The sequence below is a fragment of the Scheffersomyces xylosifermentans genome, assembly GCF_036884685.1.
Source record: "Scheffersomyces xylosifermentans strain CBS 12540 chromosome Unknown RJT20scaffold_3, whole genome shotgun sequence".
In the NCBI taxonomy this organism is placed as follows: domain Eukaryota; kingdom Fungi; phylum Ascomycota; class Pichiomycetes; order Serinales; family Debaryomycetaceae; genus Scheffersomyces; species Scheffersomyces xylosifermentans.
This window is the reverse complement of record NW_027042941.1, coordinates 1,756,327-1,773,363: the sequence shown is the minus strand read 5'-3', so window position 1 is coordinate 1,773,363 and position 17,037 is coordinate 1,756,327. Positions and strand designations below refer to the sequence as shown.

General features: G+C 40.4%; 6 protein-coding genes across 6 annotated transcripts; 2 read left to right on the top strand and 4 right to left on the bottom strand. All coding sequences in view use genetic code 12, as the record gives it.

Annotated features, from left to right (window-relative positions):
- Nucleotides 1-1,293: 1,293 nt before the first annotated feature.
- RJT20DRAFT_134529 (uncharacterized protein) lies at nt 1,294-3,726 on the top strand (the record flags this gene model as incomplete). The annotated part of the gene is made up of 1 exon (XM_064918333.1): nt 1,294-3,726. The coding sequence occupies one exon, from the start codon at nt 1,294-1,296 to the stop codon at nt 3,724-3,726; it is 2,433 nt and encodes an 810-aa protein (XP_064775317.1).
- A 459-nt stretch (nt 3,727-4,185) lies between these two features.
- On the bottom strand, nt 4,186-4,620 carry RJT20DRAFT_134528 (uncharacterized protein; the record flags this gene model as incomplete). The annotated part of the gene is made up of 1 exon (XM_064918332.1): nt 4,186-4,620. The coding sequence occupies one exon, from the start codon at nt 4,618-4,620 to the stop codon at nt 4,186-4,188; it is 435 nt and encodes a 144-aa protein (XP_064775316.1).
- A 1,203-nt stretch (nt 4,621-5,823) lies between these two features.
- Nucleotides 5,824-6,732, top strand: RJT20DRAFT_95135 (iron-sulfur cluster assembly protein; the record flags this gene model as incomplete). Its single annotated transcript, XM_064921565.1, has 1 exon — nt 5,824-6,732. One exon carries the CDS (start codon nt 5,824-5,826, stop codon nt 6,730-6,732), a length of 909 nt encoding a protein of 302 aa, XP_064775315.1.
- Nucleotides 6,733-6,866: 134 nt separating this feature from the next.
- RJT20DRAFT_38110 (uncharacterized protein) lies at nt 6,867-8,080 on the bottom strand. Its single transcript, XM_064919930.1, has one exon. It carries the CDS (start codon nt 7,637-7,639, stop codon nt 7,001-7,003), a length of 639 nt encoding a protein of 212 aa, XP_064775314.1. The 5' UTR covers nt 7,640-8,080; the 3' UTR covers nt 6,867-7,000.
- A 4,723-nt stretch (nt 8,081-12,803) lies between these two features.
- RJT20DRAFT_88275 (uncharacterized protein) lies at nt 12,804-13,151 on the bottom strand (the record flags this gene model as incomplete). Its single annotated transcript, XM_064921268.1, has 1 exon — nt 12,804-13,151. A coding segment is annotated over one exon (348 nt), but the record flags the coding sequence as incomplete, so codon positions are not given.
- Nucleotides 13,152-15,325: 2,174 nt separating this feature from the next.
- Nucleotides 15,326-16,642, bottom strand: PMI1 (mannose-6-phosphate isomerase; the record flags this gene model as incomplete). The annotated part of the gene is made up of 1 exon (XM_064918773.1): nt 15,326-16,642. The coding sequence occupies one exon, from the start codon at nt 16,640-16,642 to the stop codon at nt 15,326-15,328; it is 1,317 nt and encodes a 438-aa protein (XP_064775312.1).
- Between the last annotated feature and the right edge of the window lie 395 nt (nt 16,643-17,037).

Sequence of the window (17,037 nt, the reverse complement as noted above, 5' to 3'; positions counted from 1 at the left end):
AAAATAAGCCTGTCAGGTGTCAGTAGATTACCCCATTTTTTAGCGATTACACGAACATCTCTCGGTAAATAATTTGATACATTAGCGAGCCCTGTCCCCGCAATTGTGACACTCTGGGTAATTGTCTCAGTAAAATTGTGTGATTTCGTGGTTGTAATCACGACCATCGTTGTATGGAACAAATAGAGTTGGTTGACGAGAGCCAAGGCATGAATGGGAAATGGAATGAAATTGGTCGACATATTCAAGTATTTCTCCTAAAGGAGTTAGAAGAGGAAAAAGAGAATAAGGTCACAGGGGAGGGGATGTAGAGGGGGGAAGGAAGTGTAAGGTAGACTTTCCAGTGTTTTGAGTCAAAATGGTTATCGCATGCTTTCCTGGTTATGGTGAGAAAGTGAAAATTCAATGTTCCGGAGAGTTGTAACGAAAATTTTAAGAGCTTTCACTTGCAAAATGCAATGCCTGAAAGTAAACTCAAATGATAATAGGTGCTGCCGTCTCGCTAACTATCATTATCTTCAGCAGCATGGAATATGGAAAATCCTCATACCTTCAATTTATAGTGTCGATCTCGCTGTCTGGCAGAATCTGTCACTAATACTAGTTGGTGGTAGTATCTCTCACTGGCCAATATTCTATTTTTTTTGTTCTTGCCTCGCTTAGTTTTTCTCATTCCCTGTCTTGTAATGGAGTAGAATCCCACTATTTACAGTAATTATCTCCATTAAAGAACCCCTTAAAATTAATTTTTCCACATTTTACCCAATCTTAATACAATCCAAGACCACCACTATCATACCACATTGCTTACTTCAAACCGCTCCTTTCCAATAAATATATTTTTCTACAATCCTTCTGTTATTCTTTTCCCCCACCATCGTCTCATTAAGTTGGTCTCTACTATTCTCACTACCACCAGAACTTCCCTCGCCCCCACTTCAATCTCGCAGTACCATTTTTCTCCTAATCCTCACTACTCTCTTCCGCATCGTCTCCCTAACTCATCTCCCATCCTCTCACTAAATCATCTCTCATCGTCTCACTAATTTCAATAATTTCAATATTGCTACCATTTTTTATCATATCTCTCCCTAAAAATTAACGAGAACCCATTTCCATATTGATTTCGTTCTACTGATTCGTCTCTTTTATTCTCGTCTTTCTCTTCCTTCTCTTCTTCTTTTGTTTATATAACTTTCCTTGACAATATTATTATTATTATTATATAGTATACCACGTCATCTCCGTGTATACTTTCCCTTATCACCATAACCTGATCGCCGGCACCGCAGAATGCCCCTTGCCCCAGATCAACATACACAAGTTCTACCTAGGCATCAGCAAGAAGTACCCCATAATGCTAATAAACAAACCATAAAACCAGCTCAACAGTCGTCTTCTTCAGACTCCAATTACCCGCCGAAATCAAACTCGTCTCGCTGGGAGAACTCCTACAAGAAGTACCAGGCACATCTACCACCACCGAACCCACAATTGCCGCCTATCGAAGCGTTCCAATTAGACGCCATAATAAATGGACCCTTGAAAGAAGAATCGCAAGCGGTGGTCAATGAGCTTTTGAATGTCACATCCAATTTCCAGAACGATTTGAGGTTGGAAATACGACACAAGCTATCAATCGAACAGAAAATTCAGTTTAAAAACATTGAAATCGCCAAATTGGCCCATTCTCTCAATAAGACGGTAAGCCACAAGAGGAAAAAGTTGATCAAAGCAGTAACCAATGGCTCGAATGCTAGTGCCAGTGGGAGCGGATCAACTGCTGACTCCTCAACTCCAAATATGATTGACTCGGAAATAAATCAATTGCTCAAAACTTCGATTGACGTCAGTGACAGTCTCAAGAAACTAAGCAGTAGTCTTTCCACAATCGATGCTTTAGTGTTCCCAGAAGTGGATGCGCTAAACAATCCTGAGTCTTCTCGGAGAGCGAAGTATCCACATGTTTATCGTATAATTAATGGTCTGCAAAGTACAATGAGAGACGAAGAGTCCGCTGACGATGTGATAATAGACGAACAGGACCAAACGAACGAGATAAATATTGTAGAGGACTACACAAATAATAGCAAGATAATAGATGCTGATGGAGACGAGGATATGGAAGTATATGGAGATGTGGAAGATGAAATAGATGACGTCACAGAAGAAGCGGAAGAAATGATGGATATAACTCCAGACGTCATAGAACAAACTTCAAGTGGGAAATTACAGACTGTGCATGAATTGCAAGAGAGTCCAAATATTGAGCCTCGCAGTGCTTCAAAATCGTATTTGCCTGGTCAAGAAGCATTTATTGATGAGCTATCGCCTGCATCATCCCATCACAACGAGGACAAGAACGCCTTTTCAGTACAGCCAGTCGAACCAAGACCTGAACGTGATCAGTTACCCTCCACAAGCCTATTCCAAAGGCGTCAACCACAACCAGGCATTAGCACACCTACTGACGAATCCACCGAAGATATGGATCCAGAGCTGTTTGAGCTTTTCATGTCTTCCACCATTTCAAAATATAGAGAGAAGCAGAGTAGAAAGTTTTCATCCTCGGATCCTTTCACGCAATCTGAAGCATCCAGCTCAATTTCAAAGAATGAAAAGGCGATTGATAAGAACCTACTTACTCCATTAAGTGGGGATATAAGGAAATTCAACGGATCGCCATTCAAGCACAGTAATAACCCCATCAATCTCTTATACTCATCACTTCTTTCCAACCAAAATTACATGGACACATCACCCCTCCAGGACACTCCTTTCCTGAACATACTCAGTGTGAAGTCTCCAGCAACTATCAAACTGACATTACAGACCTCGCATTTTAAGAAATTGCGTATCAATGGATCTCCTATCACATCAGATACCTACAAAAAGGCTCAAGACAAGAACTGTGAATGTGGGGATACAGAAAATCTGGCGACAACCGCTGCTATAGCCACTGCAGAGTTGTCATCCCCACATAAGATTCTTGCAGAGTCCTTACTAGATAATCTACGACTTAGTAGTGACGATGAAATCTGGAACTCTTCAGGTTTAAATACTGAGACTGAAGAAGATGACGAGGAGGATGAGGGCGATAGCGATCCGTTAATATCTTCTGAATCGTCTGATTCAGATTCGTCTGAAGACGAGGCGGCATCGAATGGGACTAGTATAGCAAGTACTAATCAGTATTACCATACACTTAAATCCGATTTAAAACTGAAAAAGAAGAAACTCAGAAAGAATGGGTCAGCACTAAGGCAGAGGAGAAGAAGGCGAACTAGAAGTTTTCAATCGAAGGACTTCTCGCCAACGCCAAAGCACAAACCTCTGCATCACATTTTAAAGCCAAAAAGATCCATCTTAAAGCCTTCAAACTCGCAAGTGAAGTTACCGAAGGATACCATTAAGAAAAATGCTGCTTTCACTAGTCAAAACTTTGACAAGAAGTACAGTAATGGCCGTAGTGCGTTGTCTGCTATCAATAAAGCGTATGACTCGCGGAATCAAAACCTGGTCAGTAATTTTACTGTAGCAGGTACAATAATCAATGTTGGGGTTGGTGGTAGCGAAGACTCTGACGTGTCATCCAGCATTATTGAATCAGAAGATGTTGAGGTCACACCGTGGGATGGTAAAACTAACGCCACACAAGGCCATGACGATAACTCTGATGCTCATAGTATTCGTTCCCTTTCACGACTCAAGGATTATATTCAATAAGAAAAACAGTATTTACAATGCAAAATATGATTATTGGAATGATACAATATAGTAATAATTAATAATGACTAGTAGATGACATAAAAATTAATGACAGAGGCAGGAACCAGTTGCTATTACTTGTTCAATCACAAACGTTGATTTGTAGAGGGAAACCATGGAAAGTTTCTTATGCAGAATTGTGGTGTCAGAAGGTAAAGTACATATAAATGAAAGTAAGAATGAAGACCGGAAAACCCTTTGGCATTATAGTCAGATCTTGTATGTGTAATGATCCCACACTATGTTTCAATGAATGGAGAAAACTATTAGGACAAAATGCGATTCAATTTGATGGAGATTTCTTCATGCTAACAGGACTATAGCGCTTTCTCATAGATGGAATCTTGGAAGGCAACTTTAGAAGGAGTTATCGAGATCCTTTCTACTTCTTGGGAGATTTTTTGTAGTTGAGATTCTTTAGAACAACCAGATCCAGAAGAACCAAACAAAAACAATGACAAACACCGTAAGCCACATACGCCAAGTGATTCCAGCCCGCTGGCTCATTACTACCATCTTATTAAATGTGTTTTTCAACGTCACCTTACCCTTTTCAAAGCTGTTTGTGATTTCGTCGTTCAATTGCAACAGCTTGTTGATCTCCACTCCCATTTTCTGGCCCAAAGTCTTCAACATGGCCACTTTCTGGCCCATTTGGTCCATTTCATCGTTATTCTGTGATTCGAGGGTCAGCAAGAACGCCTCGTTATGTTTTGCCAGCGTCCCAGTTGGTGTTGGGTCGTAGGGAGATGTTGTTCTCGACGGCGGAGTCTTGATTCCTTGTGGTCCGCTGAATAGCTGTGTACGAAGATCACGTTGGTGAGCTCCTACTGCTGAGTACCTTGACGACATTTGGTATTTTTTTTTGTATTTCTAGAACAGTCCGAGTTGTAGCTTTCTAATGGTATGACTTTTGCCTTAGACAACCTCTCTATTTGTAGTATAATCCACCGTAATCTCAGAAGCAACGTATTCTGTTTGCTACTTTTTTGCTGCTGAAACCGTAAAATCCTATTCTCAGATACTCCTGTGTATAGCACCAGGTACGAGCTGGTGGGGGATTAAGTATATAAGTATAAGGGTTTGGAAGGGGTGGTAACGGGGTTGATAAAGAAGAAATTTTGTACTTTTTGAGTTGAGGTATGTTTATATGGGTGGTAGGAGGTAGAATATGACGAAAAATCCAACAAAATTGAATAAGATCACCGTATTTGCTGTGCCCTTTTACTCCCCGTTCTATTTGTATGTATGGAGAAAGTAGTGTATGAAAGTGAGATCTTTTGGGCCGTGGCGATAAGCGGGCTTAACCAGAATTTTGTTAGTTGTATAATTTAGGGAAGGAAGCTGGGTGAGGTTGAAGTTAAGTTAAGCTAAGTTAGTAATGTGTGTGTGGTGGTGGTATTCATATTTTTCCTCTTTTTGAAGTTGCCTCTGGGAGTTATAAACCAGGTGGTCAAGTGGTAAAGTAACGTAGCTTTGTAGTGTCATAACGTCCTGCATTCAGCTTGTTTTCACAGCCATTTCTTGTCATCTGCCAAAAACACAGAGGCAAGAAACCTACAGGGGTACCATGGAATACGGATATTAATCCTAGTAAATTATACATTTATGGTCATTCCCAACTTCGAATAGGGGTTCTTGCTTATATTATTATCTAATTTCTATATCCGAGTTTTTATAAAGTGTTGGTAATTACTTGGGTCTTCGACCAACATCGTCAGCTTCACACCCTCCTCCTGCAATTAATATTGAATGGCATACTATCATAACAATGTCGCGGATCAGACTGCTACCATATTCAGCGACATCACCAATATCGGCTTGCGACTTCGCTGCATAATTAGTAATTTTATATGATTGCAAACTATTCATAAGAACAGCACTCATTATAAAGCTTAAGAGGCATTTATTACAGTTAAAGTGGAAATATACTACCTAACGGTGTACTGCTATATTTATTGCTAACAAAGTTATACGTAAATTCGCCAAAATTCACACCTAACTCAAACATCTATTGCTACATTACTACTTTGTAAATCTTCTCTAAATAGTCATATGGACCCGGCACAAGAAGCTCCAAAGTCGCTATCAAGCGTCAGACACATAATACTTATCCTCTCGGGTAAAGGTGGAGTCGGAAAATCGTCCGTGACAACGCAAACTGCATTATCGCTAGTGAACGAGGGTTATAATGTTGGAGTATTAGACATAGATTTGACTGGTCCTTCACTCCCTCGTATGTTCGGAGTTGAGACAAAACAAGTGCACCAATCTTCTGCCGGTTGGGTGCCAGTGTCCATTTACAATAACTCGGCTGATCCAGTGAACGAAAACGGTAAGAAAACTCGTGGAAACCTCTCCTTGATGTCGCTAGGCTTCCTTTTGGGAAATCGTAACAATTCCGTGGTATGGCGTGGTCCAAAAAAGACCGCCATGATTCGCCAATTCTTAAAAGATGTTGTTTGGAATGGAGGGGATAGTAATACCCCATTGGACTACTTGCTTATCGATACGCCGCCAGGTACCTCAGATGAACACATTGCTATCGCTGAAGAGTTGAGGTATGCTCAACCAATCGATGGTGCCATTATCGTAACTACCCCACAACAGGTAGCCACGGCAGATGTTAGAAAGGAAATAAACTTCTGCAGAAAAGTTAACTTTGACGTCTTGGGTGTTGTTGAGAATATGAGTGGGTTTATATGTCCTCACTGTGCTGAGTGCACGAATATCTTCCTGAGTGGAGGAGGAAAACAACTAAGCGAACAGTTGGATTTAACTTTCTTAGGTAACATTCCAATTGATCCAACCTTTGTGGAAATGATTGAGAATCAGGATAATGAAGAACACGACGGGAAGAAGAAGTTGATAGACTTGTATGATACCTGTGAGTTGAAACCTATAATGAAAAACATAGTAGAAAAGGTATTGGACAAGAACTTGCCATCGAGACTTAGTAGTTGATACTATCATCACTAGTGTACATAGAAGGCGAAGTTTAATAGAGTATAGATATTGTACATAAACAAAATTTCTTACAGTAATTTCCCGGGTAGCCTGGGCAGTAATTTCCTAGGAATTCGGTTCCCTATATGGATCTACGAAGTATTACTATCTGACTCTCGTCTTTCCTCTTATGACTAATGTACATTATGAATAAAATGCAAGTTCTCTCCTACTCTTCTCCTGATCTTCAAACACCGTTATTTAGCTAAATTCTAACAACCTTCACTTAATTAATGTTGTTGAGTTTCTTCCATTTGGTGATTCTTCTTCTTAAATCACCAGCACTTTGTTGTTGAAGGTTCAACTTTTTATCCCACTTCATCTTCTCGTAGTCGTCTCCGTATTTTTCGTACAAACTCTTCAACCAGTCGTTTTCTCTCTCAGATGGAGTTCTGTCTTTCTTGATCTGGGCATGTTTGTGTGCGTACTCTTCTAACTGTTTGATTACCAGTGTATTTTCCACATCGCTTTCTGTGTTTTTAACTACTTTCTTCGTACCATAGATAACTTTGACAACCTCGTTGGTTTCAGGATCTCTGATCAAGCGGGCTTCACCCTCTGGGATCTCGCTTGGGTCCTCAGTCTGTTCAATATCGGCAGGAGTAACCTTCTCGGAGTCCTTTGCTCTTCTTGCTCTGATTTCAGTCAAACTCTCCACTTTTCTCTCCTCACCACCGGCACGCGTTCCGAGCTTGGAACGCAATCCCAAACGCTTATAATTCTGCAGTAAAGTCAAGGACTTGTCCCAGTTAGCAGCTATGATGGGGTTCGAATGAATATTTATATCTCTTTGCTTGTCTTTCACTCTTCTGGTGTTCTTTTTAACCGACGAACGGTTCATCTTTCTCTTTCTTACGGACGTCATGATGTTCTATATGCTTTCTATTGTATGATATGAGGCTTATACGAGGACTTTCCATCATCAAAACCACTCTTGAATGCTATATTTCACTGCCGCAGAGATGAGTTCCAATTTTTTTTTAGTGAAAAATTTTGAACGTGACTAGAATCACGGGGATGATTGGATGCTACCATGTGTCAATCTTTTTTTTTTCTTTTTTGGATGTTCAGGTGTTACGACATGTGTGTTAGTATGTAGGGTATATCTAGTATGTGTTTGGTAAGTTATTATGTATGTATGTATACATGATTCTTATGTTTCTGATAGGAAGATGGAAAGTATATAGCAAGTTACCATTTAGAACATGTAATTGAAATAATGCAAATGTAATGGACATTCGTAGGTATCCATTGTCTTAGTAGTTGTCTTTAGTTAAAAGTTCTCTGCACACGGATAATACCGTCCGTATTATACCATTGGTGTGTAGCAGTGGTTGTATAATTCTGAAGTCTGTGGTGCATTGCTATCTCCGTTGGCAACTTAAATGTGCCTGTCTTCATGGTTGGGAGGTCAAAAGCTACTTTCTATTCTACCTGGGTTCTTCTTGTGTGAAGTCTATAAAGCGTATAGAGCCAATAAACTAAGCACTAATGAGCACATGCATTTACAGGATATATAACCCAGTATGAGACACAACGCCTTGGAAAACATTTCTCAAAGCTAAAGAAGAATAAATAGTTGAAAACAGTCAACAAGATATAATAAACTGAATTCTTAAAGTCCTCGAGGCTGTTCTCTTTTTTATACCCTCTACGTCTCTGGTTCTGGGGATCTGAAATACCATAGCAAAGTACAGGGTACTTGGTTCCGACCTTAAACAACCCGGGAGTCAGGAAACCAAATTACTATACTTGCACCATTATTGGAATCAAGGAAGAACTACCTCGAAATGGAATTAAAGATATTATTCCAGTGTCATCGTAAAAGAAGATGCTTTTTAAATATTTTTGAAGGAAGCAGCAGTAATCAATATAAGTACTGGATTCATGCATACTACGTAAGACCATAGAATAAGACAGGAATGGTTTGTTTCTAGCAAGAATGGAATATAAACATTCATAACAAACTTTTGGATGAAGCACAACTAGTGTTACTAAATTTAGAATAGTAAAAAGTGTATAATTCTTCATTTTTATAGAATTGTCAGAAATGATTGCAAAAAGTTCAACTAATTTGAAATTAAATAGTAAGTAAGGCGAAGCTGCGCTCGTTCAAATTTCACTACCCGCAATTTCGAAAGTCATACTAACATTTCTTATAGAATGCCAGGAGCGAATAATATGAGCTCAGAAGATGTAATGCCTTCCTGCGATTCTAATGATAGTAGTAGAAGGGTCGTAGGGAAGTATTCTGGAGCGAAATCCTTAGTAAGGCGAAGCCGCGCATGTTCCAGTTTCCATTATAGTTTTAAAAGTTTGCTAACGCTTTTTATAGTATATTTAGAGCTAATCTTATGAGCTCAGAAGATGTAATTCCTCCCTACGATTCTAATGATAGTAGTAGAAGGGTCGTAGGGAAGTATTCTGGAGCGAAATCCTTAGAAAGGCGAAGCTACGCGTGTTCCAGTTTCCATATTAGCAATTTAGAAGAGTATATTAACCCAATATGATCTGTCTAACACTTCCCATTTGTTCGTGCATGCCAAGATGCTAAAGTTATCGTCAACTTTATCAACTTTATCCGAAATTTATCACCATAGAATCGAAGGTCGTGTGAGGGCAAATATTTTTCCATAGTTAAGCTCTCATAGTTAAGAGTTGATGCAAAACTATCGACTTTTAAATTTAGTAGTAAACCTCCCGTTTTTATGAGTTGGATAGGTTCTCCCAGCTGGCTAATCGAGGAAACGCAATATCCACTTCTCAAGTCTTTTGTGTGGCTCACAATCTAGCTTTGAAGTCTCGAAAATCCTCAACTTTTTGTTAGTCAACTATGTTGATTCGGCATTTTTTTAAATTTTTTGAACTCGTCTGATTGCTTTGATATTTTAGTCATATATAGAACCAGGCTTGTAGAACACTGGCCCGTTGTCAATAAACCGCAAGACTTCTTGGTTCGTCGAGAAAGTATGTCCAAAGTTGGAAAAACGCAAACTAAACCCACAACTTCTGATTGTCCCTTCACTGCCAGACCTAGGGACCAAGTGCTTAACGGTACAGTTACAGTAGCTCACTAGAAGGGCTTCTTTAGATTTCCTTATTTGCGTTCCTTGCAAAGATATTGACCTCGCTAATTTTGACTTTGATTGACTGTACAAGAGCCCAAGAGGATCCCTAGTTCACCAAAACCCGCAAGTCTGTACAACTCAAATGGCTCAATAAAATGGCGCTTTCCTTTTGTTGGTAGCTTATAGAACAGAGAAGTTATCATCAAGCGCGTTATGCGCATTTTTCCAATTTCTAGAATATGCACGACGTAAACTTAACACCACTGACCCATCTTTAATCGCCAGCTCTTCAAACTGACCGCGAGTACGTACACGTACACTAGGCCAACATAAATAGCTTTGTTCTATGATAATACCTTTCTCCTAATAGTTATGAGAAAGCATTCAAGTGCGCATATTTCGACTTTTTCGGAAAACGACCTCATGAACTTGACACTACAAGTCCACCATTGATAACTAGTGACTGAATTCAACTGCAAACTTGTACGGTTTCAATGGGACAGTAAAATGGCACTCCTTACAGCCCCATAAGTATAGTGACCTCGGAGATAAGTTTCAGGAAACATGGACTAATTTCTGAAATCCAAAATTTTCACCTATCGATTTTATAAGCTAGATCGGTTCTACCAGCTAGGTAACCGAGGCGAAGTAGTTTCAGCTTCATATCTCATCTGGATGGTCCACAGTATTTAAAAATCTGATTTTTCACCCAAAAATTCGAATTTTTTAATTTGATAGTAAACCTATCATTTTTATGAGCTTATTCGGTTCCCACTAACTACCTGACCAAGGAAACGCAAATTTCAACTCTTTACCTCTCTTGTGTGGCCCACAATCGAAGTTCGAAATCTCAAAATTTTATTAGCAAGCATGCCTCTTAAGTCATTTTCAAAATTTTTCTTTCTGATTGATTTGAAATTGCAGTGGCATATAGAACGCTCCTTTTTGAACTCTGCTGGCCTGTTACGGATGTGCAGACGGTGCTGACTCGCTCACAAAATGCTGTCAAAGGCAGAAAACCGCAAAATATGCCTTCAATTTATGATCGCCCCTTGGAAGACAGAGCTATGAGGTAGCCACAGTCAGTTGCTCCCATAATAGCTCTTCAAGAAGACATCATTTGTTACTCTCCAGCACTGCTTATTGAAAAGTGGTTAAAAAACGTACACGTAAAATCGACCTCTTTTGCACATCCTAATCGTAATATTCATTTTAAATGCACAATTGGCTCAAGCATTGTACAACCAGGATGGCTCTTTCGTATATCGCAGCTTTAGCCGTCGTCTTCTTTAGCTTCGTTACGCGATTCTTTCTTTTAAGGCTGTGATAGTGGTTCTTAGCAACCGCATGACTCGCGTGTGATTAAGCCTCTGTGTCAAACCTTTGTGTTAAACGTTTGTGTTACGTGTATATCCATGAGGGATAGCCATAATGCAATATTATGGGGCTCCTAGGCACCTTTTAGAGTACTATAGTGTATTAGGTTCTACGCAAATCCAATAGATCATAGTCCATAGTATCGGTCATAGTTGTGATACAGTGGTTTCAATTTAAATTCAAACTTGCAGCTCAAATTGGTTCATACTAATCACAAGAAATAAATCAAACCTACAACATGCTTTTCTCAATACTAATTTGCTTGAAGGGTAGTGTGAACTTCATTGGCGTTTAATATGAATCAATAGTGACCTCTAGTTTGAATAATAAATGACTGTAAATGATATCAATGGAAAGTCGTGCGAGGGAAAATGTTTCTCCATAGTTAAGCTCCCATAGTTAAGAGTCGATGCAAAACTATCGACTCTTTTAGATTAGTAGAAAACCTCCCGTTTTATGAATTAAATGAATTGGATAGGTTCTCTCAGCTCTGTCATTCAAAGGTAGCGCTCTCTCTCTACATATCTATGCTCTTTATACTCATCTCTATCTCATGTCCACTGTATACACGATAGCCGATTTGGCACCATACTCTGGCTATCTGATGCAGGACGATGATTCAAATGAATCAAAGTTTTCACGTGATCGGGCTTTTTTTCATCGCGCACCTCTCTTAACCTAGTCGCAGCCAATTAGAATTTACCGAGCTGCAACTACCAAATAAGAAATCATAAAACCTTGGGGAACACCTGTGGTAATCAGGATTATCCTCTGTTCATGGGGCGTATAATTGCGCTTGGGCAAGAATCTGTTGGCATTATCATTTATCAAATTGTTGTGGTGGATGTCTTGGCGTGTGTGGTATGTGCTTGTTAATCAAGAGCTGTTCTCGAATGAAATTACATGTGTCATTTACAAGTTGTTGCAAATCAACGGAGCCTTTAGCGAGAGAGCGTGTTCATTTTTTGCAGGAAGAATCTACAAGTGAGTTTCAGCAGGTGTGAGCTGAACGAATGAACATACATACACAAATATATACACATGCATAGGTGAAATAAAGTCAATGAGCTATTGAATAGCAATAGATAAAAACGAAAATCTTGTAGTAAAGAACCTGAACCAGCCTGAATAAATAGTGTAACCTATGCAACCGAGTATCTATGAACCATATTGGTTATTAGTATAGGATTGTTATCTTTTAATTATTTTTTAGTGTTCCCTTTTATATCCAGTTATCTAAAGGGTTCTTAGTAGGGATTAAGTACAACTTAACCCTTGAGAAGCGAAAGATGTTAGCGAGCGACGAAACTTAGAACTACAATGAAAACAACGTCATCATGGTACCTCTATTCTATCTCCCGATCAACCAAAACCTTAGCTGTCTAGATCGAAGATCGTCCCTTGAATGGTAATGCTTATCTGCGTTTACTCCTGAGCAGCGGCAGCAGCAGTAGAAGCAACGGAACCATCTACTGGTTCAACGTTGAATGGTGCAGAGCTTAAGTCTAATCCCTCGCCGTCTCTGAAGCCGCCTCTACCACCTCCTCTACCTCCTCTACCTCTGAAGGAACCTCTGCTTCCTCTGAAACCCCCTCTAGTTCCTCTTGGGGTACCTCTAGTACCTCTGAAACCTCCTCTTCCTCTGAAACCTCCTCTTTTCTTGAAGCCGGGCAAATTGGTTCTCTTGGCCGTGACTCTGATCTCTCTACCTCTAAACTCCTTTCCATGCAACTCCTCAATGGCCCTTTCGACACTTTCAATGTTCTCGAATTCAACGTAAGCGTAACCCTTAGGCAATCCCGAATATCTGTCGAATAAAATGGTGACTCTCTCAATTACTCCCACAACGTGGAAGAACTGTTCCAATTGCTCAGGAGTAGACTGATAATCAACATTGCCGACATAGATAGAACGACCGTCTACTTCTTCTTGTTTGGCCAATCTCTCGGCACGTTCTTCTTCGGTTTCGGGAGTTCTTCTGGAGCCGACGACTGGCTGCTGTTGGTTATCTTCAGTTGTTTGCTGACTTTGGTCCAACTCTGTTGCGTTTCCCAAACCATTGTCCGGTTTCTTTTCCAACACGTCCACTGCACCCGCCACAGGCTCTGACGCAATTTGTTGGTGTTGTTCGATGGAGTCACTCATGGTACTGGTATCTTTTTTCCCTCGTCGTCGTCTTCGTCTCGTTGGTGAGATAGTACGGTTTTGCTCCGGCTGTGTCTACGAATACTACTCAGTCAATGGTGTAGAACAAAAGATGATACGAAGATAATTTTTTCTAAGCAGATTTTTTTCTACAACTACCACCATATTTCTTATACAGTGTGAATTTTAAAGTCTGTATAGTGAGTTTCATTAATGGCTCGTTTTGGAAAATTAGGGCCGAGAGGACAGGTTGTGGGGACAGGACATAATTGGAAGCATGGGTGTATTGTTTAGCCAGCTAATTAGAGAACCTTGTAGTTTAATATAATTGTTTTTACTTCTTGGTGCTGGGTGGAAGCAATAGTTTAATTCTTATGTTAGTACGGCTTTCTGGTATAGATTGTGGTTTCCTATGGTGGGGTGTACTACTGTTCTCTGGTTTTAGAAATCGTCCCGTCTACGGGTGCATGGTTTGCTACTGGCTTACTGTTCCATTTTGCCGTTGTGTATTGTACTATGCTAAGAAACAATTTCTTACCGAGCTGCCCCATTGTTCTACGATTCGTGGTGTGACACCCGTCGTCTCTCAGGCACACCCTCGCTTCTCTCCTTGGGCGTCGCTATTGGAACGTTTGGTTCCTCGCTACTTCGCGCATTTCTCTCCCTGATCTCTTGCTATGGTAACCGCCGGTATTTGCGTCTTCTCGTATGACCGATGGGGCATTCCACTCGCCCATTTTTCCCCCGTTCCGTGGGTCTCCTTATGAGGCTTCCGTGGTACAGACGGCAGGACTCCGTGGGTACAAATTGGAAATTCTGATATCTTCCGGATATTCCAGAACCACATCTTGCCATTGCAAGCTTCTTGTAATAATATTTCATGGTGATAGTGATACCTGGAATCCATGCCCAAGGCTTGTGGAATAGTCCCAAATTTCGGGCCTGAATTACACCTGTGATAACCAGATGTCTTGATTTACTGGTAATCAGGACCCTGTACAGTACCGGGACAGCTTTCGGATGCAATGGGGTGCAAATTACACAGTCATAGTCATTGAGTAATTGAACCAGGTGAGATGCTGCAGATCCAATTTAGACTCTGTAGAGGAAATGTCATGGCCAGTGCTGCTGCCGCTAGCCGTAACAGGTGGTTGGCACGGCGTGACCGGCGACATGCATTTAGGGTGTTCAAAGTTACGTTCACATCTCAGTAAGGAAGTGGAAAATAAAACACACCATGGACAAAATTCTAAGCTCTACAAAACCATGTGGAGTACCTGGCGATGAGTAAGAAATTAACTTCAATTGTGAAATTAACAATCTATTAATTTTTAATCTGTATTGTTTACTTTCTTCACTTCGTTTTATCGTTTATTCCATTATTTTTAATTCTGCACTAATATAATTATTATTTATTTAATATGTCAGTTTCACGTTTTATGTTAAATGTTCAATCACCTAATTTCTCTGAAGAAGATAAAGCCAATTGTGGATAATTCTCTTAATTAGGAATTGCTGAATCACACTGATTATTCACCCAATATTTTTCATGAAAATGATTTCGAACAAGTTTACGTATTTGAATCGTATCTTCTATTAGAGCTAATATTCTCTATATCCATAGAATTGTGAGTTTTCATAAAATTTTTGTTAATTTCTAAAAATCTTTAATTTACGTCCATGTACGTTATGATTACATCGATGACTATTATGAACTTCAAGATCAATAAATAGAAGAGATAATTGCAATGGCGTTCCAGACAGTCCCATAAAGTCAGGATTTTTCCCTTGGCCCTGTTATCTGCCCATAGCAATTAAAAGTCTAGCTCCACCATTATTATCTACACTCCGAACTTAAAACTCCTCCCATAAACCATGTTTGTAAGTGTACTAATGGTCATAAAAACTGTTGTTATTATTATCATTGTTGGTTTATTACTACATCTATATAAACCTCTTAATTATGCTTCAACAAAGGCTCTATAAGTGGTGAATTCTTCATTTTCAGAGCCAGACACTAACTCCACTTCTGTACCTGGAGCTACGAAGAAAACGTAACCAGTCTCAACCTTTTGGTCTTCACCACCTTTAACCCTGATGGTACCGTTACCCTTGGTGGCAATAATGATGGAAGGACCGTCGAAGGCATCGAATTCCTGCTTCTCGCCGCTCTTCTTGTCGAAGATAGTTTGTAAGACAGCAAATTCAGCAATTGGTGGATCATATAAGACAGACTTTACAGCATCACCACGAGACTTCGCAAATGGTAAGAGAGGCATCTTTTGCTTCTCCACATCACCGTAGGAATACGTCAACATCTCTACCAAGTTCTTGACGTCCTTGAACTTTGGAGTGAAACCAGCTCTGACCACGTTATCTGAAGCAGCCATACATTCAATAATGTCACCACTAATGTATGCGTGTGGGTCCTTGGCTTGCAAGAACATAGCTTCTCCGGATTTCAAAGCAACGTGGTTTAACAAGAGACAACCGCAGAATAAACCAATATCCTTAGGGAATTGAACGTCCAAACGTTGGATCAATTCGGGCAATCTTGAGTCAATGGCAGTGAAGAGCTTAGGGTCGGACTTGGTTCTTTCGACCAAAGAAGTGGCCTTTGCAGCAATGGTGGCCTCGTCGGTGTTCATCAACTTTCCAAAGACTTTTTGCAACAATTTCCTGTTTTCCACGTCTTCAGCGGATCCTTCAGCAGCACCAACCTTGATACCTTTGACGAATTCGTCCACGATTTCCGAGCCGATTATGTCGTGTAACTCTGGAATGGTGGTTAAGGTATTGGCTAACTGGTCCAAAGGCTTGAAACCACAGAATCCCTCAAAATCTGTCACAGCAATGGCCATTTCTGGCTTGTGGTTATCATCTGGGTAATTCTTTGGGTCTGCAGCATGCAAGATCGCTCCCAATTTCTTATCTGGGTGAGCTTGGATGGATAAGACCTTCTGGATAGACAAAACTTTGAAAAGGAATGGCAATTCCTTGGAAGAGCCGAATTTGTCAATAATGGACTGGTGCAAGAACTGTTGTGGTTCGGAAGAGACCAAGTCACGGAGCGTCTTACCGGCGACTTGTGGGGCGTCTACGGCAACCGATGGAACGGAGGGATGTGTTCCCATCCATAACTCGGCGTATGGCTTGGTTTCATCGATAGAAACTGTAGGATCCGACGAAGAAGCGAATTGGGCTACTGCTGACGTGGAGCCTACTTTACCCCAATCGTAGTTCTGGTAACCGCAGTTAATTCTGAAAAGTTGGGACATTTTGCTTGGATTTTATGATTTTCGGTGCGAAACCTGTTTCTATGCTAGTATCTATGCTTATATGGCACGTCGAAAAAGCAACTCCGACAAAAACAGTCGTTGTTACTACTTTTTCTGGTCAAAGAACAAACATCTCTATCTGTTTCTGTACGACGTGATGAGGGCCTTTATTTATATCGTGGTAGATGTTTTTTCGGAGTCGCGGTGTGCGGCGTGAGTGGGGGAAAAGTTTTAGGGCGTCGCGGTTCGTTTCAGCACGTTTTGGGGTGAAGTGAGTGAAAGAGTGAGAAGAATGGGAGTGGGATAAGGAATATAGGTTTCTAATTTGGTGTTGGATGGGATGGATTTTTCGAGATTTTTAAAGGCTAGGTATGGGTTTAACGGTTGTGGGAAGA